Genomic DNA, 17,263 nt, shown 5'->3' with positions numbered 1-17,263 from the left:
ATACAGGGGACCCCTACGTCATTTGTCCCCCGTATTTTGGCAACCAGCGCTGGTTCTGACTAGCCCGGTGCTGGTTGTGCTTAAGTACAGGGGACCCCTACGTCGTTTGTCCCCTGTATTTAAGCACACCCAGCACTGGGTCACTAATGCCCGGGGCTGGTTGCTCTTTTTTTGGGGGGGGGGGGGGCACGCCATTTTTTTCTTTTTTTTACACAGGTTTTTTCTTCTTTTTTTTTTTAACCACAGCAGCACAGACGGATCTCATGGCCCGTCAGTGCTCTTTGTCAATGACACAGATGCAAGTAGCACGGATCTCCTGGTCCGTGCGTGCATCTGTGTCATTGAAATACACAGCAGCACAGACGGGTCTCACTGACCTATCTGTGCACTGTGTCACTGTCAATCACACAGATGCATGTAGCACGGATCTCCCGGGTCCATGCTACATGCAAATGAGCACCATAATGCTGATTGGCTGAGAGCCGTGACAGACGGCTCTGTCAGCCAATCAGCACTTTGCCCATTACAGGCAAAGGCATTTTTTTTAAATGGCCGCTCGAGGCAAAACCTCGAGATCCTACAGCAGATCTCGAGGTTTTTTACTCGGGAGAGGGATCTGGGGCAGACAGGGAGATCCGAGCTTGTGCTCGGATCGCCCCGGATCCCCGAAGTTCGGGTGGGTTCGGTTCTCAGGGAACCGAACCCGCTCATCCCTAGTTAAAACAATGTTAATTATTGCAGTCTATTATAGATTTTTTGATCATTAATATTATTAGTGCTTATAGTGTGCACCTGCTCCTCCCGCCTTCTACTTAAATACCTACCGATTCTTTCCCCTGTTCTGTTACATAGCATATTTTTCATAGGGACTTCAGTTTAACAAAATTTACACACAAATAATATACATCCCCAGCTAATGTTTCTCCAGATTTCTCGACAGACTATAGGTACAGTATGTCAATGGTTACGCACATGTTCACTCTTGTTTCTTTCATAAACCTCCTGATGATCTACACAGAGATGTTGCAGGCTTTGAATTGGTTGGCATACTCTATATCCTACACCATATAAATGATCTAGTTTATTATCTGCTAATTAAAACTGTACATTGCCCTTATTATCTTAGTTAGGAAGGAAAGACATGCATGCAGTCCCAATGGTCAGTATCCTTTCTCTTTGTGAGTATAAAGCCAGAATGGAACCTTCTTACTGACATATATATATATATATCCGAAGGCTTATATCCTGTGGTCAACTGACAGTTTGTCAGGAGATTTTACTGATAATAGCCTCAAATTACCTACCATGAGGGTAAGCTTGGCAATCATGTTGCAGAGAGTGTTGATGTTTCTGTCATACCACGGATCTACCTGACCAAGGTACTTGCTGAGTTCACATGTATCGCTCATGCTGGAAGGGTCCTCCTGGAAAATACAAGACATGTCACCACTGAATCCAATATACTTCTCAGGCCATTGGAGAAACCTACAATGACTCTTTTATTTGTTATACCTTTCACAATCCAAAAGAGTGTATGCTTATTGAGACATGGAAAAACTGATTCCACAGGGAAATTACATTTGGACAGCCTACTGACATATTGCAATTCAGTATTTGCAGTAATCAGGCCAATTATTTGAATCTTCACTTGTGTAGCCAGCTTTATGGTATCTATATTAGTTGCCAGTGCACTTAAATTAATGTATTGTTTATCTTTCTGCTAACTGCATTGATAAAATTAATTTTTACCATGTCGGATGAGGTATCTGTCTGCTCCCCTTGGACAGGGATGCAATAAAATTGGAGATTGGCTTTCAAAGTCCGGTGAGGTCTCCTGGCTTCTCTCTTCCTAAAAGAGAACAATTGCTTAACAAAAAGGTTTGGTCAATCTAGATTTGTACAGTATGGAGGCAATATAAATATATAATCCTCACTCATCACTGGCTCTACCCAATTCAGTTTTATGGAAATAAGGTTGCAGTCCTTCTACAATGCTCATGTTATAGTTTTTCTTATAACGTTACTTTTTTATTACAATGTATCAGAAAAGCACACAATATCCGTTAATGAGCATATGGGATTCAGCCAATGGGCAAAATTTACTAAGCGGCGGTTTGATGGCGGTTTCTACTCTATTCTAAACCCTGGCGGTTTGGTGGCGGTTTCTATTCTATTCTAAACCCTGGGGGTTTGGTTTTGCAGCAGTTTCTAAATGACAGCCCTGTTCTTTTCTATTCTAAAATGTGTTTAGACTGTGGTTTGGCAGCGGTTTTGCTATCTGCAGATTTACTAATGTCAAAACCGCTGCAAAACTGCCATCAAAACACGTTAGAATAGAATAGAACAGGGCTGTCATTTAGAAACTGCTGCAAAACCAAACCCCCGGGGTTTAGAATAGAATAGAAACCGCCACCAAACTCCCGGGGCTTAGAATAGAATAGAAACCGCCACCAAACCGCCGGGGTTTAGAATAGAATAGAACCGCCGTCAAACCGCCACTTAGTAAATTTTGCCCACAGTCCGCCTGGGGTGCAGGATTTCAGAGTTTTGCTTTTGTAGCTCAGCAATATTGTACGCACTGCATGTTTGAAATTGCTGTTTTTTTTGTTGTTTTTTTACCTCTCTTTTGTTATAATAGGTTGTGGTCATATGTACTGTGGGCCTGATTGAGACCCGCTCGCGAGCGGGTCGATGTTAGGCCACTGCACATGCGCACGCCGGAGCCGGCTCCGACGTGCGCGAGACCTGGCTAGCGACGGGCGCTCAGTCGCTCCGGGTCTCACACCAAAAGGGGCTGTATGATATTATCATACACCGCAGCGGCTGTATGATAATATGCTAATGCTGCAGGAAGTGTCTTGTGTAAATAGATGCCTCCTTCCACCTGTGAAACAGAACAAGCACCAAAACACACACACCTAGGCGCCTGATCAGAATATGGAGATATCGATCTTGGGGCCTGATTCAGACCCCCTCGCAAGCGTTTGAGCGCTCGCGAGCGGGTCGATGGTGTGCTCTGTGCATGCACAGCGGCCGCACTGCGCGTGCACAAGCCCCGGAGCGAGAGAGAAATTTTCTCGCTCCGTGGCTCACTACAAAAGGGGCGGCTGTCGATGTTGATCGACAGCTCGCACCGTTTTGGAGGCGTGGCATGGGGGTGGCTTCACAAACGGACGCGTTCCCCTGCGAACGCCTGCCGTTTGTGGGCGGCCCCACTGACATCACCAGTGATGTCAGTGGGAGAGCTTCCGGCTCTATTAGAGCCAGAAACTCTCTGGGGCATGCGGCCACGAGACCCTACCACAAGGGTCTTGTCGCAAGCCCTATGGTCGCGATACCATCATCCTGGCCGCTCGCAATAGCTGTGGGTGGTCACCCACAGCTATGCGAGCGACACCCTGATTCAGAGTGAACGCTCTTTCAGAGCGTCTGGCTCTGAATCAGGGCCTGTATCCATTATACTGCACATTTTCCTCTTCATGGGTATTCAGATGGCGTTAGCTGTTCTAACCCTTTGGTAAGCATGGCGGCTGCTATGCTCCTCCCCTTTGGCTATCACAAACATTTTCTGCACATGTCAGAGTCAGCACAAAGTGATAGCAATAGTTACTCTCAGAAACGCTGTCCTGGCAAAGATCTTTTGTTACATTCCACTGATTAAACTTTTTACGATTTGTGAAACTGTGCGAATAGGTGGATTGTTTTTGAAAAAATAATGTGAAAATGATACATAGGCCCGTATTCAAGTTGAGCGGACCCGCGATACTTTTTCGCCTCCCGGACTTTTCGCCTACATCGCGTGTTTTGCAGGCAGAAAAGTATCGCGTGCGTGCCCGCTTATCTCCGTATTCAATTTGAAAGTAGGCGAAAACGGGACCCGGCGAAACTTAAACAAGCGGAAAGTACTGTCAGTTTTGGGAAATCAGCCTGACACCCCTCAAAAGATGCTCTGACATGGGGGTTAGCTATGGTACCCCCCGATTTGGCTTGCTGAAGGTATTTTGTGTTTTTAAACGGGTTCAATAGCTGCTAAATAGCGTTTTTGAAAATAACTTATCCTAGCAAATTTGGGGTACTTGAAAATGGGGGCCAGCATATTTTAAAGTTGCTAAAGTTAAGTTTAAAAAAACGTGAAAAATCCACCTGCCGCAAGCCTCTGCAATGAAAAAAAACACATGGGCATACTTGGGGACCCCCCCAGAGTCAAGTTCGCTAGTTTTTAACTTTGTCCCCCAACAGTTTACCTTTGATGGACTGTCTGAAGGCTGCACGGGGATTCCCGCAACTTTGCACCCCAAAACCCCAATTCTGCACTTTTTTCCGCCTGCTATTCATAGGTGAAACTTTTTCGCCTATTACATTGAATTGACTTTCCGCCTAGGCGGAAAGTCTTTCAAATTGAATACGGTGATACTTTTCCGCCTGGCGAAATGACGTCCTCGGCAAAAAGTTTTTGCCAAAACACGCGAAAACGGCTTTTCGCTCCAAATTGAATACGGGCCGTAGACCACTTTGTGCTCAAAGGGAACTGTGCTTAGTAAAAACCAGTAAATTAAATACTTAGGGCCTGATTCAGAGCCGGACGCTATTTGCGCTCGCTCGTCCAGAAAATAGGGGTGGCTATTCAAATCAACCGTTCGCTCTTTGCGGTCTGTTCACGCCTCTAGGTCTGAACGAGCGAACAAAACTTTTTGGGAAACTACGTCCCCTGGCCGCTCGCATCCTACGTCATGTCCGCTATTTATTTGATTAATCGAGTACATCGACCAGAGTATGAACTGCTCGCTATTCTTGGGGTTGGTTTTTGCTACCACAATTTTTCGAGCAGTTCTGGCTCTAAAATAACCCAGTGACGTGGTCAATGACGCTGCTGTTTTAAATATGCACACCCATAAAACGCCCGTTTTGACCTTTAAGCACGCCTGCGATCGGATCTCCACTCCCCGTTTTCAAGCACCTTCCCCTGTTACCACCCACATACGCCTCATCCTGTCACTCAAATTAGCAGGCATTCGCTATTTTGCGAGCACATGAATTTCGGCCGCACTGACTGGTTCGCGCATGCGTATAACGATCCGTACGCATGCGCAGTTGGGCAAACATCGCTCGGAGCGAACGAGCTGCCGCTTACAAGTGGCTCTGAATCAGGCCCTTAGCTATTATGTGGCTAATACTCCAGAAATTCCATTTTCCATTTTCGTCACCTGTCATGTACCCTTTGTAACCAAATTTTTTTTTTTCTTTCCTTAAGATAATTGGAAACAGAGGGAACTTTCTTGCAAAGTGAGAGCCTGATTCAGACCCGGACGCTATACTGCGCTCGCTCGCATTGAACGATTTTTCGCATGCGTATGATTGGCAATGTGCTTGCGCGAACCAGTCATTGCGATGGGAAAGTGCTCGCCCGCAGCCCGCAGTCGGGCCGCTATTTTGAGTGACAGATAGTGCCATTTGTGGGTGGTAACAGGGGAAGGTGATTGTAAACAGTGGTGTTGATGTGCGAACGCAGGCGTGCCCGACCGTCAGAACGGAGTTTAATGGGTGTGCATAATTAGCAAAGTAGCGTCATTACACACGTGACTGGGTTGTATTTTAGCCTGAACTGCTCGCAATGTTGTGGTGGGAAAAGGCTACCACAAGCACTGCGAGCAGCTCCGATGGCTCTCGATGTTCCCGATTAATCCTACAACTGCCGGAGATGACGTGTGTTGCGAGTGGCAAAGGGGCGTCTTTATACAGGTGCGAGCACATAGTGCGGCCGCTCGCTATTACTTAGCGGGCGGCTTTACGCGACGCAGTGCGAGCGCATGATTTAAATAGCCGGCCCCTTTTAGCCAGCGAGCAGCCGCAAATAGTGTCCGAGTCTGAATCAGGCCCTGAGTACTTAAATATACTAGAGAGGAAGCTGCATTTATCTGTGGTTAAGAACTATATATGGCAGACTGAGCTGATGAGGTAAGTTAACCAAGAGTTATAATGTTACCTGTACCTGAACGAGTAATATGCCTTAGCCAGCCTCCCCAGCGCTCTGTCATCACCCAGTATGACCACTCGAGTGGGCAGCTTATCAGGACCAGTAGAGAGCTCCGTGCTCTGCCCTGAGAGCCTCTGTAGTGTCGCTGTTCGGCTTCCCCTGGGTGCCTTTGTGAGATTTTGAAAGAGAACAGCGGAGTCCAAGTCTGCACCTTTTTTCTTAATACAAGGTTTCCTATATAACTTGGCCAGTTCTTTCTCTTCCACCCCAGGGAAGTCTCTCTCTATCCCACTGTCATTAGACCACACAGAGATCCGGTTCTGCTCATTGCCTTCTGTGTCCATGGTGAGATCTGTCATTTTGAAGGACCCCATTTCGGCCTCTATAGCCTGTGTCTCCCTGGTGAACAGCATCAGCTCTTTCCCTGGTACATGAATAAAGTTTTTAAATTATTATTAGTAAGAGGTTTCCAAATACAGTCTATTGCATCTCCCCATGTGTGTTCTGCATATACAACACACAAAGTATGACATGTATAATACCCAAGTAATATTAATTAATTTAAATAATATGTGCATAAAAATGTCTTGAAGTCTTCAGTGTTCATTTGTAAATTGTGTAGCCACTGCCTGTATGTTTATTTTGATATACATCAAGTAGTTCATGTTCATTGTCTTGACATACTGTGTGAGCATTAAATAGTTTTATATTTATATTATAAATCGCTGGAAGTTTCCTTTTGTGGTCTGACAGGACAGTATGCAATAATTAATATAGCCTGGCTCTGAGGGCAAAATAACTTTTTGTCTATACCGGCTACCATCAGTGCTTAAAAAGGTCCTAGAGAAGTGGTGGAACTCACCGCCCCCCTTGGTGTTTTTTTTTTTTTTTTTTACAGCGTCAGAAAAGTGGTGTGGCCTCAAACAAAAGGGATGTGGTCACAAAAGAAAGGGGTGTGGTCACAAAAGGGGCATGGTCCAACAATAGTATTTCCAATTATGCCACACAATAGCACAATCTTGACTAACATTACACCTCCCTTATTCATGTATGACACACAGCAGTGCCCCTTTTACACAATGCCCTCATTTGTGCCCCTTATACACAATGCCCACAGTAGTAGTGCCCCTTATACAATGCCCACAGCAGTGGTGCCCCTTATGCAGTGCCCCCAGTAGTGGTAGTGTCCCTTATGCAGTTCACACAGTGGAAGTGCCCCTTATGACGTGCCCTCAGTAGTGGTGCCCCTTATGCAGTGCCCCCAGTAGTGGTAGTGCTCCTTATGCAGTGCCCACAGTGATAGTGCCCCTTATGCAGAGCCCACAGTAGTGGTAGTGCCCCTTATGCAGTGCCCCCAGGAGTGGTGCCCCTATGCAATGCCCCTATTAGTAATTCCCTGTAATAGTGCCCCTTATACAGTGCCCCCAGTAGGTGGTAGTGCCCCTGCAGTGCCCAGAGTAGTAGTGCCCCTTATGCAGAGCCCACAGTAGTGGTAGTGCCCCTTATGCAGAGCCCACAGTAGTGGTAGTGCCCCTTATGCAGTACCTCCATTAGAAATCCCCTGTAATAGTGGCCCCAGTAGTAGTGCTCCTTTAATGGTGCCCCCAGTAGTGTTAGTGCCCCTTATGCAGTGCCCACAGTGGTGGTGCCCCTTATGCAGAGCCCACTGTAGTGGTGCCCCATATGCAGAGCCCCCCTTATACAGTGCCCCCATTAGTAATCCTCCTGTAATAGTGCCCCCAATAGTAGTGCCCCCAGTAGTAATGTCCCCTAAGTAATGCCCCCCCGAGTAATGCCCCCAGTTGTAGTGCCCCCCGAGTAGTGCCCCCAGTAGTAGTGCCCCCAATAGTAATGCCCCCTGAGCAATGCCTCCAATAGTAATGCCCCCAGTAGTAATGCCCCCAGAAGTAGTGTCCCCTGAGTAATACCCCCAGTAGTACAGCCCCCTGAGTAGTGACCCAAATAGTGAAGCTGCTAGCTTACACAAAAAAAAAAAATCTAATACTTACCTTAATCCCCGCTCCCGCATCCGCTGCCGTCTAGTCCGTCTGGCTGCTCCTCTCTGAACTATGGGAGAGACATCATGACATCTCTCCCATAGTGCACTGCAGCAGAGACATCATGACATCTCTGCCATAGTGCACTGCGGGAGCCAGATGTTGGAGCTCAGCAGTGAGCTCCACCCTCCGGCGCCGCTGCGGTCCGCCTGGCTGCTCCACCGAACTATGGGAGAGACGTCATGGTGTCGCTCCCATAGTGCTTGTGGGGGGAGTCGGAAGCCGGAGCTCAGGAGTGAGCTCCAGCCTCCGGCTGCTGGTGCTGCGGGGAAGGAGCCGGGCACCCGCTGGTAACAAAATCTCAATGGGCGCCCGGCAAATGGAGCCTTCCTGCAGCGCCGGGGTTAGATGGGCCGGCGGAGGCAGAACTGGTTCCGTCTCCAAATAGAACTGACGGAACGCAGTTCCGCCCGTTCCGGCCCACTTTAACCCCTGGCTACCATTGTTTTGTGTGGGAGTATCTGCACTATTTTCACTGGGATTGGGTTTTCATTTACTTATTTTTCCTTGCACTCTATTATCAATTTTGACTTAAGTCGATGTATCACCAATCCCCAGACGCCGGAGTTGACGCATCAGTGAAATCTAACATGTTGGATTTCACTGATTTGCCAATCACAATCAAAATATGATTGTGATCAACAAATCAGGGATTTTTAACATGAAGAATTTCACCAATTCCCTGACGGATCAGTGATCATAGATGGCCATCGATCTGTATTTCCGATCGGGGAATCGGTGGCAGATGCATGGGACCCTTAAGTAATTTCATAATAGAGTCTTGCTTGCTCTACCAGCTTCAATAGTGAAAAGGGTGAGTGGCGTTGTTAAAAGGTGTGTAGTTTGCAGAGGGGGAGGGGCTCAATTTCATAACTTAGTGCCTGATTCAGAGATGCATGCTAATTACACCGCCACTGCGTCTGTGTACGCAGCTGCTGTGCCAAATTATGCACAAGCCGCAGGAGGCATCTTAATTAAAAATCCGCCCACTGCCGCATCTCTGATCTGCTGCTGTGTCCAAAGAAGCAGCAATGGTTCAACTGTGTGAACATCGGACATGTGAGTAACCTTCGGGTTACTCAGGATGTCCGGCAAATTCATGCTGCCAGGGCTAGTAAAGCTACATCCATGAACACAGCCACTGGCTTTGGCACTCCCAGAAAACAGGGCCAACACGCCCATCTTCTGGAACGCTCCCCATCTCCACCTCCACTCATGCTGCGACTTTTGGGGCACAGTGACCAACAAGATCAAATCTGCACATGCGCAGCAGTGTGGCACCTACGCATGCGCAGATCTTAGACATCAGAGATTTACGGAAATATCGGAATTACGGAAATCTATGAATCAGGCCCTAAGTGCCTAGAGCAGAGGTGGGCAATAAGCCGCCCCCCAGCTGTTGTAGAACTACACAACCCAGCATGCCTTGCCACAGTTTCGCTATCTGGCCATGCTAAAACTGTTGCAAGGCAAACAGGGATTTGTAGTTCAACAACAGCTGGAGGGCCACTTATTGTCCACTCCTGGCTTAGGGCATCAAAATTCCTAGTAATCAGAAGGCACAATGGCTGTTCAACCTGCTCAGAATGACCCATGAAAATTGAACAAAGCAGCATTTGTCATTCTGCATAGTTAGTAACGTCTCAGCAACACATGAACAATTAGGTCAGGTACACATCAGGCGATATATTGTCATTTTAATGCAAATTGAAATGGCATATCGTCCATATCACTGAATGTGTACCCTCAAACGCGTGTTCACGTGCGCCATCAGCGATGTCATCCCATCTGATGTGCTACATGTCATATGGGCAGACCACACTGACGATGGCCTGCAGGTGAATGGGGCATGGAAGATTATATCGGGCGGTCGTATACCAGATTGTGTAGTGGGTATGGCCACCCAATATATCCTTCAATCGTTCATCAAATCGGCTAGGAAACACGTCGTTCTGATGTTTAACGGCCTTACAGTCACTATCATGAGCGTGCATGGAGACAAGTAAGGTATTTTACTATTTGCATAGGTAGATTGCAACAACAAGGCTACAAATAATAGGAATGATATTGATGGTATAATACAAAACCCACTTACATAGTTGATCGTCGTCAGTCCACAGGTGGACACTAATGTTTGGGTTGGGGAGAGGGATTCTCTGAAGTTTGGACATTGGCACATCTTCAAGAGAAAAAGAGAAGTGTTTCACGTAATATCCTCTAGTGATTTCTCTGTAATATTGACAGCCTCTATCAGTGGGATGTGGTATTGGCCATTATTATCATACAGTTAGAATTCTTTGCTGCTTCATTCACCTGGATACCATTTTTAATAAAGTAAGTGAGGTCCAGGGTATGGGACAACGGCATTTCTACTTTTTGCAAGGAAGATGGGATTCCAGTCAAAAAATAGTTTAGCCTTTAATTCACCACTGAATACATCGTACTGTAGTACCAAGCATGGAAGAGACATTAGCAGATTCTAACCATTACAATATTAGTAACAGGCCATAAGTAATGTTATTTCGCTATAAGCAACTCATATCCAGTTGTACCTTCCTCTGCTGAGATGATTATCTTGCTGTATATCTCCCTTAACTTGTCACTGTGCCTCTGCCTGCTGTCAGTACTCTCCTGTGCGCTGCGCTCCACCACAGACAGGACGTCCTGAAACCACAGCTCCACCTCTTCTGTGCTTTGATTCTATCAAGGAACAATGGAAATGTAAAAGTAGCAGAATATGACATACATCATAGTGAAAAATTTAAATAATTACATGAGGATGGGCCAGATTGGTTTACATTCTACATATCATATCATATGCTCCCTACTCCCCTAACTCTAGGGATGACTGTTCCCCCTTTAGCTCTGTATTAAGGGTGCAACCAATGTAATCTATGTTGACATAACCTGAAGACAGTGATAGGAGTTACCAGTGCAAAGTTTAAGATAAAATAAGTAAAGTAAATGTAAGTAGATGGGATTACTTATTAAATTAGTGGGGCTGTCTACCCATCACCCTTATAGTTTTAATGATTAATGATAATATATGTAAATCTTGCAGATCCGGTGTAGGAACTGCAATAATTACACAAATGGGGATCTGTTGCCTACATACAATTGAGCTACAGTATATCGTGGGCAGCGGGCTCAATCTATATAATATTTGCCTACTCTCCTGGAACCTCTGGGAGACTCACAAATTTGCAGATAATCCCAGGTCTCTTCACTCCTCTAACGGGACTACTGTGCATGCGTGGTCTACAGACCACGCATATATGAACCCTCTACCAGCGGCGTAACTACTGCCCCCCGCGGTGGCTTGGGGGCGCCGGGGGCCGTAGCCTCGCCACTGCAACTGTGAACACGGACCTCTGAAGTGATCGGAGACTAAGGAAGCCTCCGATCACTTCAGAGGCCAGCGTTCCCAGTAATGCAGTCCCCGGGTGACGTCATGAGGTCACCCGCGACGTGAGGAACCTGAGCGGCCGCGTCTGCTGGTTCAATTGATCCAGTCAGCATGGCAGCGGGAGTCGTGAGAGACAGCCTGGATGACAGCTGCACGGAGTCAGGTAAGTACGGGGGGGAGAGGTTAGGGGGGGGGGAACAACTACAGGGCGCACTAATTGAAGGAGCACAACTACGGGCGCACTACTTGAAGGGGCACAACTACAGGGGGCACTACTTGAAGGGGCACTATTACAGGGGAACTGTTTGAAGGGGCACTACTTGAAGGGGCAGTATTTGAAGGGGCACAACTACAGGGGCACTACTTGAAGGGTCACAACTACAGGGGGCACTACTTGAAGGGGCAGTATTTGAAGGGGCACAGCTACAAGGGACACTACTTGAAGGGGCACAACTACAGGGGCAATACTTTAAGGGGCGCAGCTACAGGGGGCACTGCATATGGGTACAGCTACAGGGGGCACTAATTTAAGGGGCACAACTACAGGGGGCCTTGGATAATGGGTACTACTACAGGAGGCATTGCATAAGGGGCACTATTACAGGGGGCATTGCATACGGGGCACAACTACAGGGGGCACTGTATAAGGGGCACTAACTTAATAGGTTATAAACATGTTCCCAATAATCTGGTTCTACATGGATATAAAAACTGTGTAATCTGTCTTGAGCTGAGGTGAGCAGGAGAAGAGGGTTGATGAAGTAGATCTGTCAGGGTGGGATGTAATTGGCATTATTGTGTGGCATAATGTGTAATGTGCATTACTGTGTGCACAATGTGCTATTAGGGGCATTACTGTGTGGCATTATGTGTTATAAGGGGCATAATGTATAAGGGGCATTACTGTGTGGCATAATGTGTTATGTGACATAACGGTGTGGCATAATGTGAAATAGGGGCATTACGGCATGGCAAAATTTGTTATAAGGGTATTACTGTGTGGCATGTGTAAGGTGCATTGCCGTGTCGCATAATGTGTTGTAAGGGGCATTATGGTGTGGCATAATGTGTTATAGGGGCATTCCGGTGTGGCATAATGTGGTATAAGTGGCATTACTTAGTGTGTCATAATGTGTAAGGCATATCACTGTATCATGAACATGAAACCACACACCTTAAACGTTGTCTTTGGGTGTGTTTGGTTTTGGGCGGGGGGGGGGGGGGGCGGCGCCACTGCCCTCTACCAGTAATTTTTGCAAAGTGTAGCCCATAGGCTACAGCTGCACAACACCATGTTCAGATGGCGTAACTGCGAGGGCTAAATTCCGGACCTGACAGCTTTGCAATTCCTGTAAAAATCAATGGATGTTGCGACTTCTGTTGGAAATGTAGCGACCTCAGCAGATATCGGAGATATCTGCTGCAATCCCTCCATAGAAAACTGCAAATATTTAATGATAAATAGGTCCCGTAGAAACACGTAATTTTGGCCCCACCCCCCTCTCGATCGACTTGCGATTTGCATCATTGCATCATGAGGGGCGTGTCCTAATGACATGAAACACCCGGGCCTGCCCCCACCACCAGTTAATTGAAAGCAAAAGTCGGCAAGTATTACCTATATCTATGAGGATACAGCCAATCAATTCATCAGAAGCCAGAGAGTTGATCATTTATATTGTACTCTTCTATATATTAGTTCATAGGCTTCCCCCACTTTGTTTAGGCAATAGATACTCTCCTACGTGCAGAATTCCCAAAACACATATACATAAATATTAATACTCTAGATAACTTTTCATCTTACCTTAAGCACCCGTTGCAGCAGGGTTATGTCACAGTTTTTGCCCAGTGCGGCCTGAATGCAGTTGGTGATGACATAGATCATACAGGCTATAGGGGTGTGGGACATCTGACCTGCTTGAGTTTCACGGAGCAGTGTATTACACACAGCTTCAGACACCAGCCCTGGGTCTAAGAAGAGCAGCACCCTGCAGAGAACACATTTCTTCAGTGCTGCTGCCTTAATATAATATATCCATTTACAGAGCTAAATCTCTCTTTTATAGTTTACATCTATCCACCACTAAATGCATGGGGCACCAAGGGTTCCCAGGCTCCAGTGTGATTGCTTATTGGGCCCCCCTACGTTGTGTGTGCAGCCTCAGTAACAGCCAACGCTGCATATACAGCCTAGGGATGTGTGCTTGTGTGGACCAGTAGGAAGCTATTTGTCAGTGCGGTAGTCCCCCCCCCCGGTTCACAATACATCCCTGATGTGGCAGCGGATTAGTTTTACCCACAGAATGGCTATCTCCACTGAGTGTAGATGACGGATTCACCTTAAAACTCAAAATTGCAGAAAGTTCTATCTCTAGAGCGCACACTTCTTATAGCACAGAAAATTTAAATAACATCTGTTTTATGAAGTTTTTAACTGCAAAATTAGGGGAAATTAGGGGGAAGATGTATCAAACTTTTGAGAGTGATAAAGTGGAGAAGTTGCCCATATCAACCAATCAACTGCTGTAATTTCATAGACTGCTAGATAAATGATAGCTATAATCTGATTAGTTGCTATGGGCAACTTCTCCATTTTGTCTCTCGCAAAGGATTTATACGGGATGTAGTTATTATACCTACCATCGGGATGCCGGCTGCCAGAATCCTGAACCGCGGACAGAAGACCAGCACCGGAATCCCGACATCATTGGAGGTGCAGATGCCGGAATCCCGACAGCCGTTATCCCCAATCGTAAGTATTATGGGCGCCGTTAGCTGTTAACCGCACACGGGGGGGTATTAGGGTTAGGCTGCGGGAGGGGGGAGGTTAGGGTTAGGCTGCGGACAGGGAGGGTTAGGGTTAGGCACCACCGGGGGGGGTTAGGGTTAGGCACTAAGGGGGAGGTTTAGGTTTAGGCACTAAGGGAGGAGGGTTAGGTCTATGCACTAACCGGGAGGGATAGGGTTAGGGTGCGGGGGTCATAGGCAAACACAGGGGGGGTTCCGGTTGCCTGGAAACCCCCCTCCCCAGCCCACACCATGACCACAATAGAAATAGTAATATAATAGAATACCTACCCTCCAACATAACCCCTTCGATCCAGTAGAAAATGCTCTGCTCCTCCCACCTAATTAATGATTGTAGCCACCTGTGTTGAGCAAATTAATAGATGAGACAGATGTTTCACCACAGGTGGTTGCAATAATCAATTAAGAGAGAAGTCCAGGAGCAGAGCATTTTGTACCAGGTGGAAGGGGTCATGTTGGAGGGTCTGTAGAATGTGATGTGTCCGATTAGATGAAGGACACTCCACAATGAATGGAGCACAGAATCACATGATCGCTGCTGACCTAGGGACTGGAGGATCAGCGGTCAGCTGACCGCAGGTGTCATGGTGGCGCCAAGGCCCAGAGAAGGCGGATATGCCAGCGGGGTTACATCAGGCAGGGGAAGATGGGGTACACTGTGGACAGCAGCGCAGAGCAGGAACCGGAGAGCTAGCCTGAATAGATGACCTCTGCAGGCCAGTGCACAGCGTAAAGGTGAGATCTGTAGCTCAGTACCACGATTCCTGACAGTAAGTTATCTATAGTAGATTCAGTAACCTATAAGGTTTTGTTATCTTAAGTCTTTTTGCAACACTTTTTAATTAATCCATAATGTGAACACCAGTGAACAAAAAGGAAACTGCAGTAAGCCTCTGTGACGTGCATTATTCTTCAAAAATGTTTTCATCATTAATGTATGAGATCTTATTTTTAACCACTTGCATGAAGAGATTGATACTGTTCTGTTTCACGTCTTCATTGATTTAACACCATGCTGGTTTATTGTCTAGTAACATCACATTTTCACCAAAGCCAAGCTTAAAGTCTGCTCCAGGTTTGCAGGTTATTCTTTCCAGAAGCTAGAAGCAGTCAGGCAAGCCCACCTAGTAGTTTCGCTATTCCCGTGGCACCCTCTGACGAAATTGCCTTAGGAAAAGAAACGCTTTCGAGTTTCTTGCCACTTACAGTCACTGAGACTGTCCACGTATGCTCTCCTTCACCTACAGTATGCAGCGGAATAGAGACTTTTATCATAGGATACGCCATTTCACACAAGTGCATGCTGTTCCTTTGACTGCACAGCCTCGATCTCTGGCCAGCTTATCCATCAGCACGGAACACTTACAACCAGGGCAGTAACTAGGGTGGTACAACATGTGCCATGGAACAGGGTACCGTAGGGCAATTTTCTGTTTATAATCATTCTCACTTGTAGCTTCCTCTTCTATGTACCCAGCTTCTCCTGGCCATCCCTATCTCCTCCCTGGCCGACTCTCCCTCCATCTGGTCACCTCTCCAAGCACCTTCAGTCACATCCGCTTTTATTTAACACATACATTTCAAAATACTGTCATACCCGGGACTCGAAACTATCACCTTTCACATCGCAGTCAGACACCTTACATTGCTATCTGCCCCACACATTCTGATGGCAGCCCTGAACACATCCACCAATTCCTGACTCAGGTGTTATTAGCACACCTCGAGTACGTTTGCCAGTGAGATCAGCTGCCGGCGTAGAGTACATACAGTACACTGATCTCACCGCTGATATTTGCTGCATATACACTACAAGTAGCACTCTTTCTATACCTTCAGTCGTTGGTCTACACTGCCAGTTCCAGTCATGTGCATGGCTGTTCTGATGTACAAATCCTGCTGCAGTTCACCTGCATCTAGAGCTGGTGAGTTATTCTGCATAATTATTGTGTATCGTCACTGCAGTTATTGGATTCACACTGTATTTGGCAGTGACACCTGGATAACACAAAGGAATCGGTACCCCTTTATCAGCGTACGGGACAAAACAGACACAACAGATTTGTCATGGCTCTTCCACGAGGCCACACCCCTTTTTCAGGCGCATGTCTTATGTCCCTATGTCCCTTATGTTCCTATTTGAAAAATAGGGTGGGGGGGGGGGTGGGGGGGTAGCCAATGCTCTTTCTGGCCCAGGGCACTAAAAAGTCTAGTGACGGCTCTGCTTACAGATACCAGCTATTTTCAGCACATTAAGATAACTTTCTCCATATATGTAAGTACTCACCACTGGCAAGACCTGCCAAAGGGATCCCATATTAAGGGCTTGATTCAGAGATGTACACAGATCACACAGCCGCTGTGTCTTTTTCCGCAGCGGCTGTATGATAATATGCTAATGCTGCAGGAAGTGTCTTGTGTAAATAGATGCCTCCTTCCACCTGTGAAACAGAACAAGCACCAAAACAAACACACCTAGGCGCCTGATCAGAATATGGAGATATCGAACTTGGGGCCTGATTCAGACCCGCTCGCAAGTGCTTGAGCGCTCGCGAGCGGGTCGATGGTGTGCTCTGTGCACGCACAGCGGCCGCATTGCGCGTGCACAAGCCCCGGAGCGAGAGAGAAATTCTCTCGCTCCGTGGCTCACTACAAAAGGGGCGGCTGTCGATGTTGATAGACAGCTCGCCCTGTTTTGTAGGCGTGGTGGCGGGGTGGCTTCACAAATGGAGGCGTTCCCATGCGAACGCCTGCCGTTTGTGGGCGGCCCCACTGGCATCACCAGTGATGTCAGTGGGAGAGCTTCCAGCTCTATTAGAGCCAGAAACTCTCTGGGGCTTGCCCTACCACAAGGCTCTCGTCGCAAGCCCCGATGGTCGCGATGGTCTTGTCCATCGCGACCATCATCCTGGCCGCTCGCAATAGCTGTGGGTGGTCACCCACAGCTATGCGAGCGGCCAGGAGGCCGCGCAAAAAAAAAAAAAACGCCCTGATTCAGAGCGAGTGCTTTTTCAG

General features: G+C 47.1%; 1 protein-coding gene across 4 annotated transcripts in view; it reads right to left on the bottom strand.

Annotated features, from left to right (window-relative positions):
* Nucleotides 1–17,263, bottom strand: part of PIK3R6 (phosphoinositide-3-kinase regulatory subunit 6) — a 160,469-nt gene that overhangs the window by 22,887 nt on the left and 120,319 nt on the right. For all 4 annotated transcript variants that reach the window (XM_088468468.1, XM_088468467.1, XM_088468469.1 and 1 more), the window contains 6 exons: nt 13,245–13,428; nt 10,584–10,731; nt 10,127–10,210; nt 5,990–6,398; nt 1,750–1,849; nt 1,305–1,424 (listed from right to left, as the gene is read on the bottom strand). In XM_088468468.1, coding sequence (XP_088324594.1) covers nt 1,305–1,424; nt 1,750–1,849; nt 5,990–6,398; nt 10,127–10,210; nt 10,584–10,731; nt 13,245–13,428 — 1,045 coding nt within the window. The remainder of the gene's footprint in view (nt 1–1,304; nt 1,425–1,749; nt 1,850–5,989; nt 6,399–10,126; nt 10,211–10,583; nt 10,732–13,244; nt 13,429–17,263) is intronic.

Source organism: Taudactylus pleione, unplaced genomic scaffold (genome assembly GCF_031769625.1).
Source record: "Taudactylus pleione unplaced genomic scaffold, aTauple2 ptg000012l, whole genome shotgun sequence".
Taxonomy (NCBI): Eukaryota; Metazoa; Chordata; class Amphibia; order Anura; family Myobatrachidae; genus Taudactylus; species Taudactylus pleione.
The sequence above is the reverse complement of the archived record's forward strand: the minus strand, read 5'-3'. Positions and strand labels throughout refer to the sequence as shown.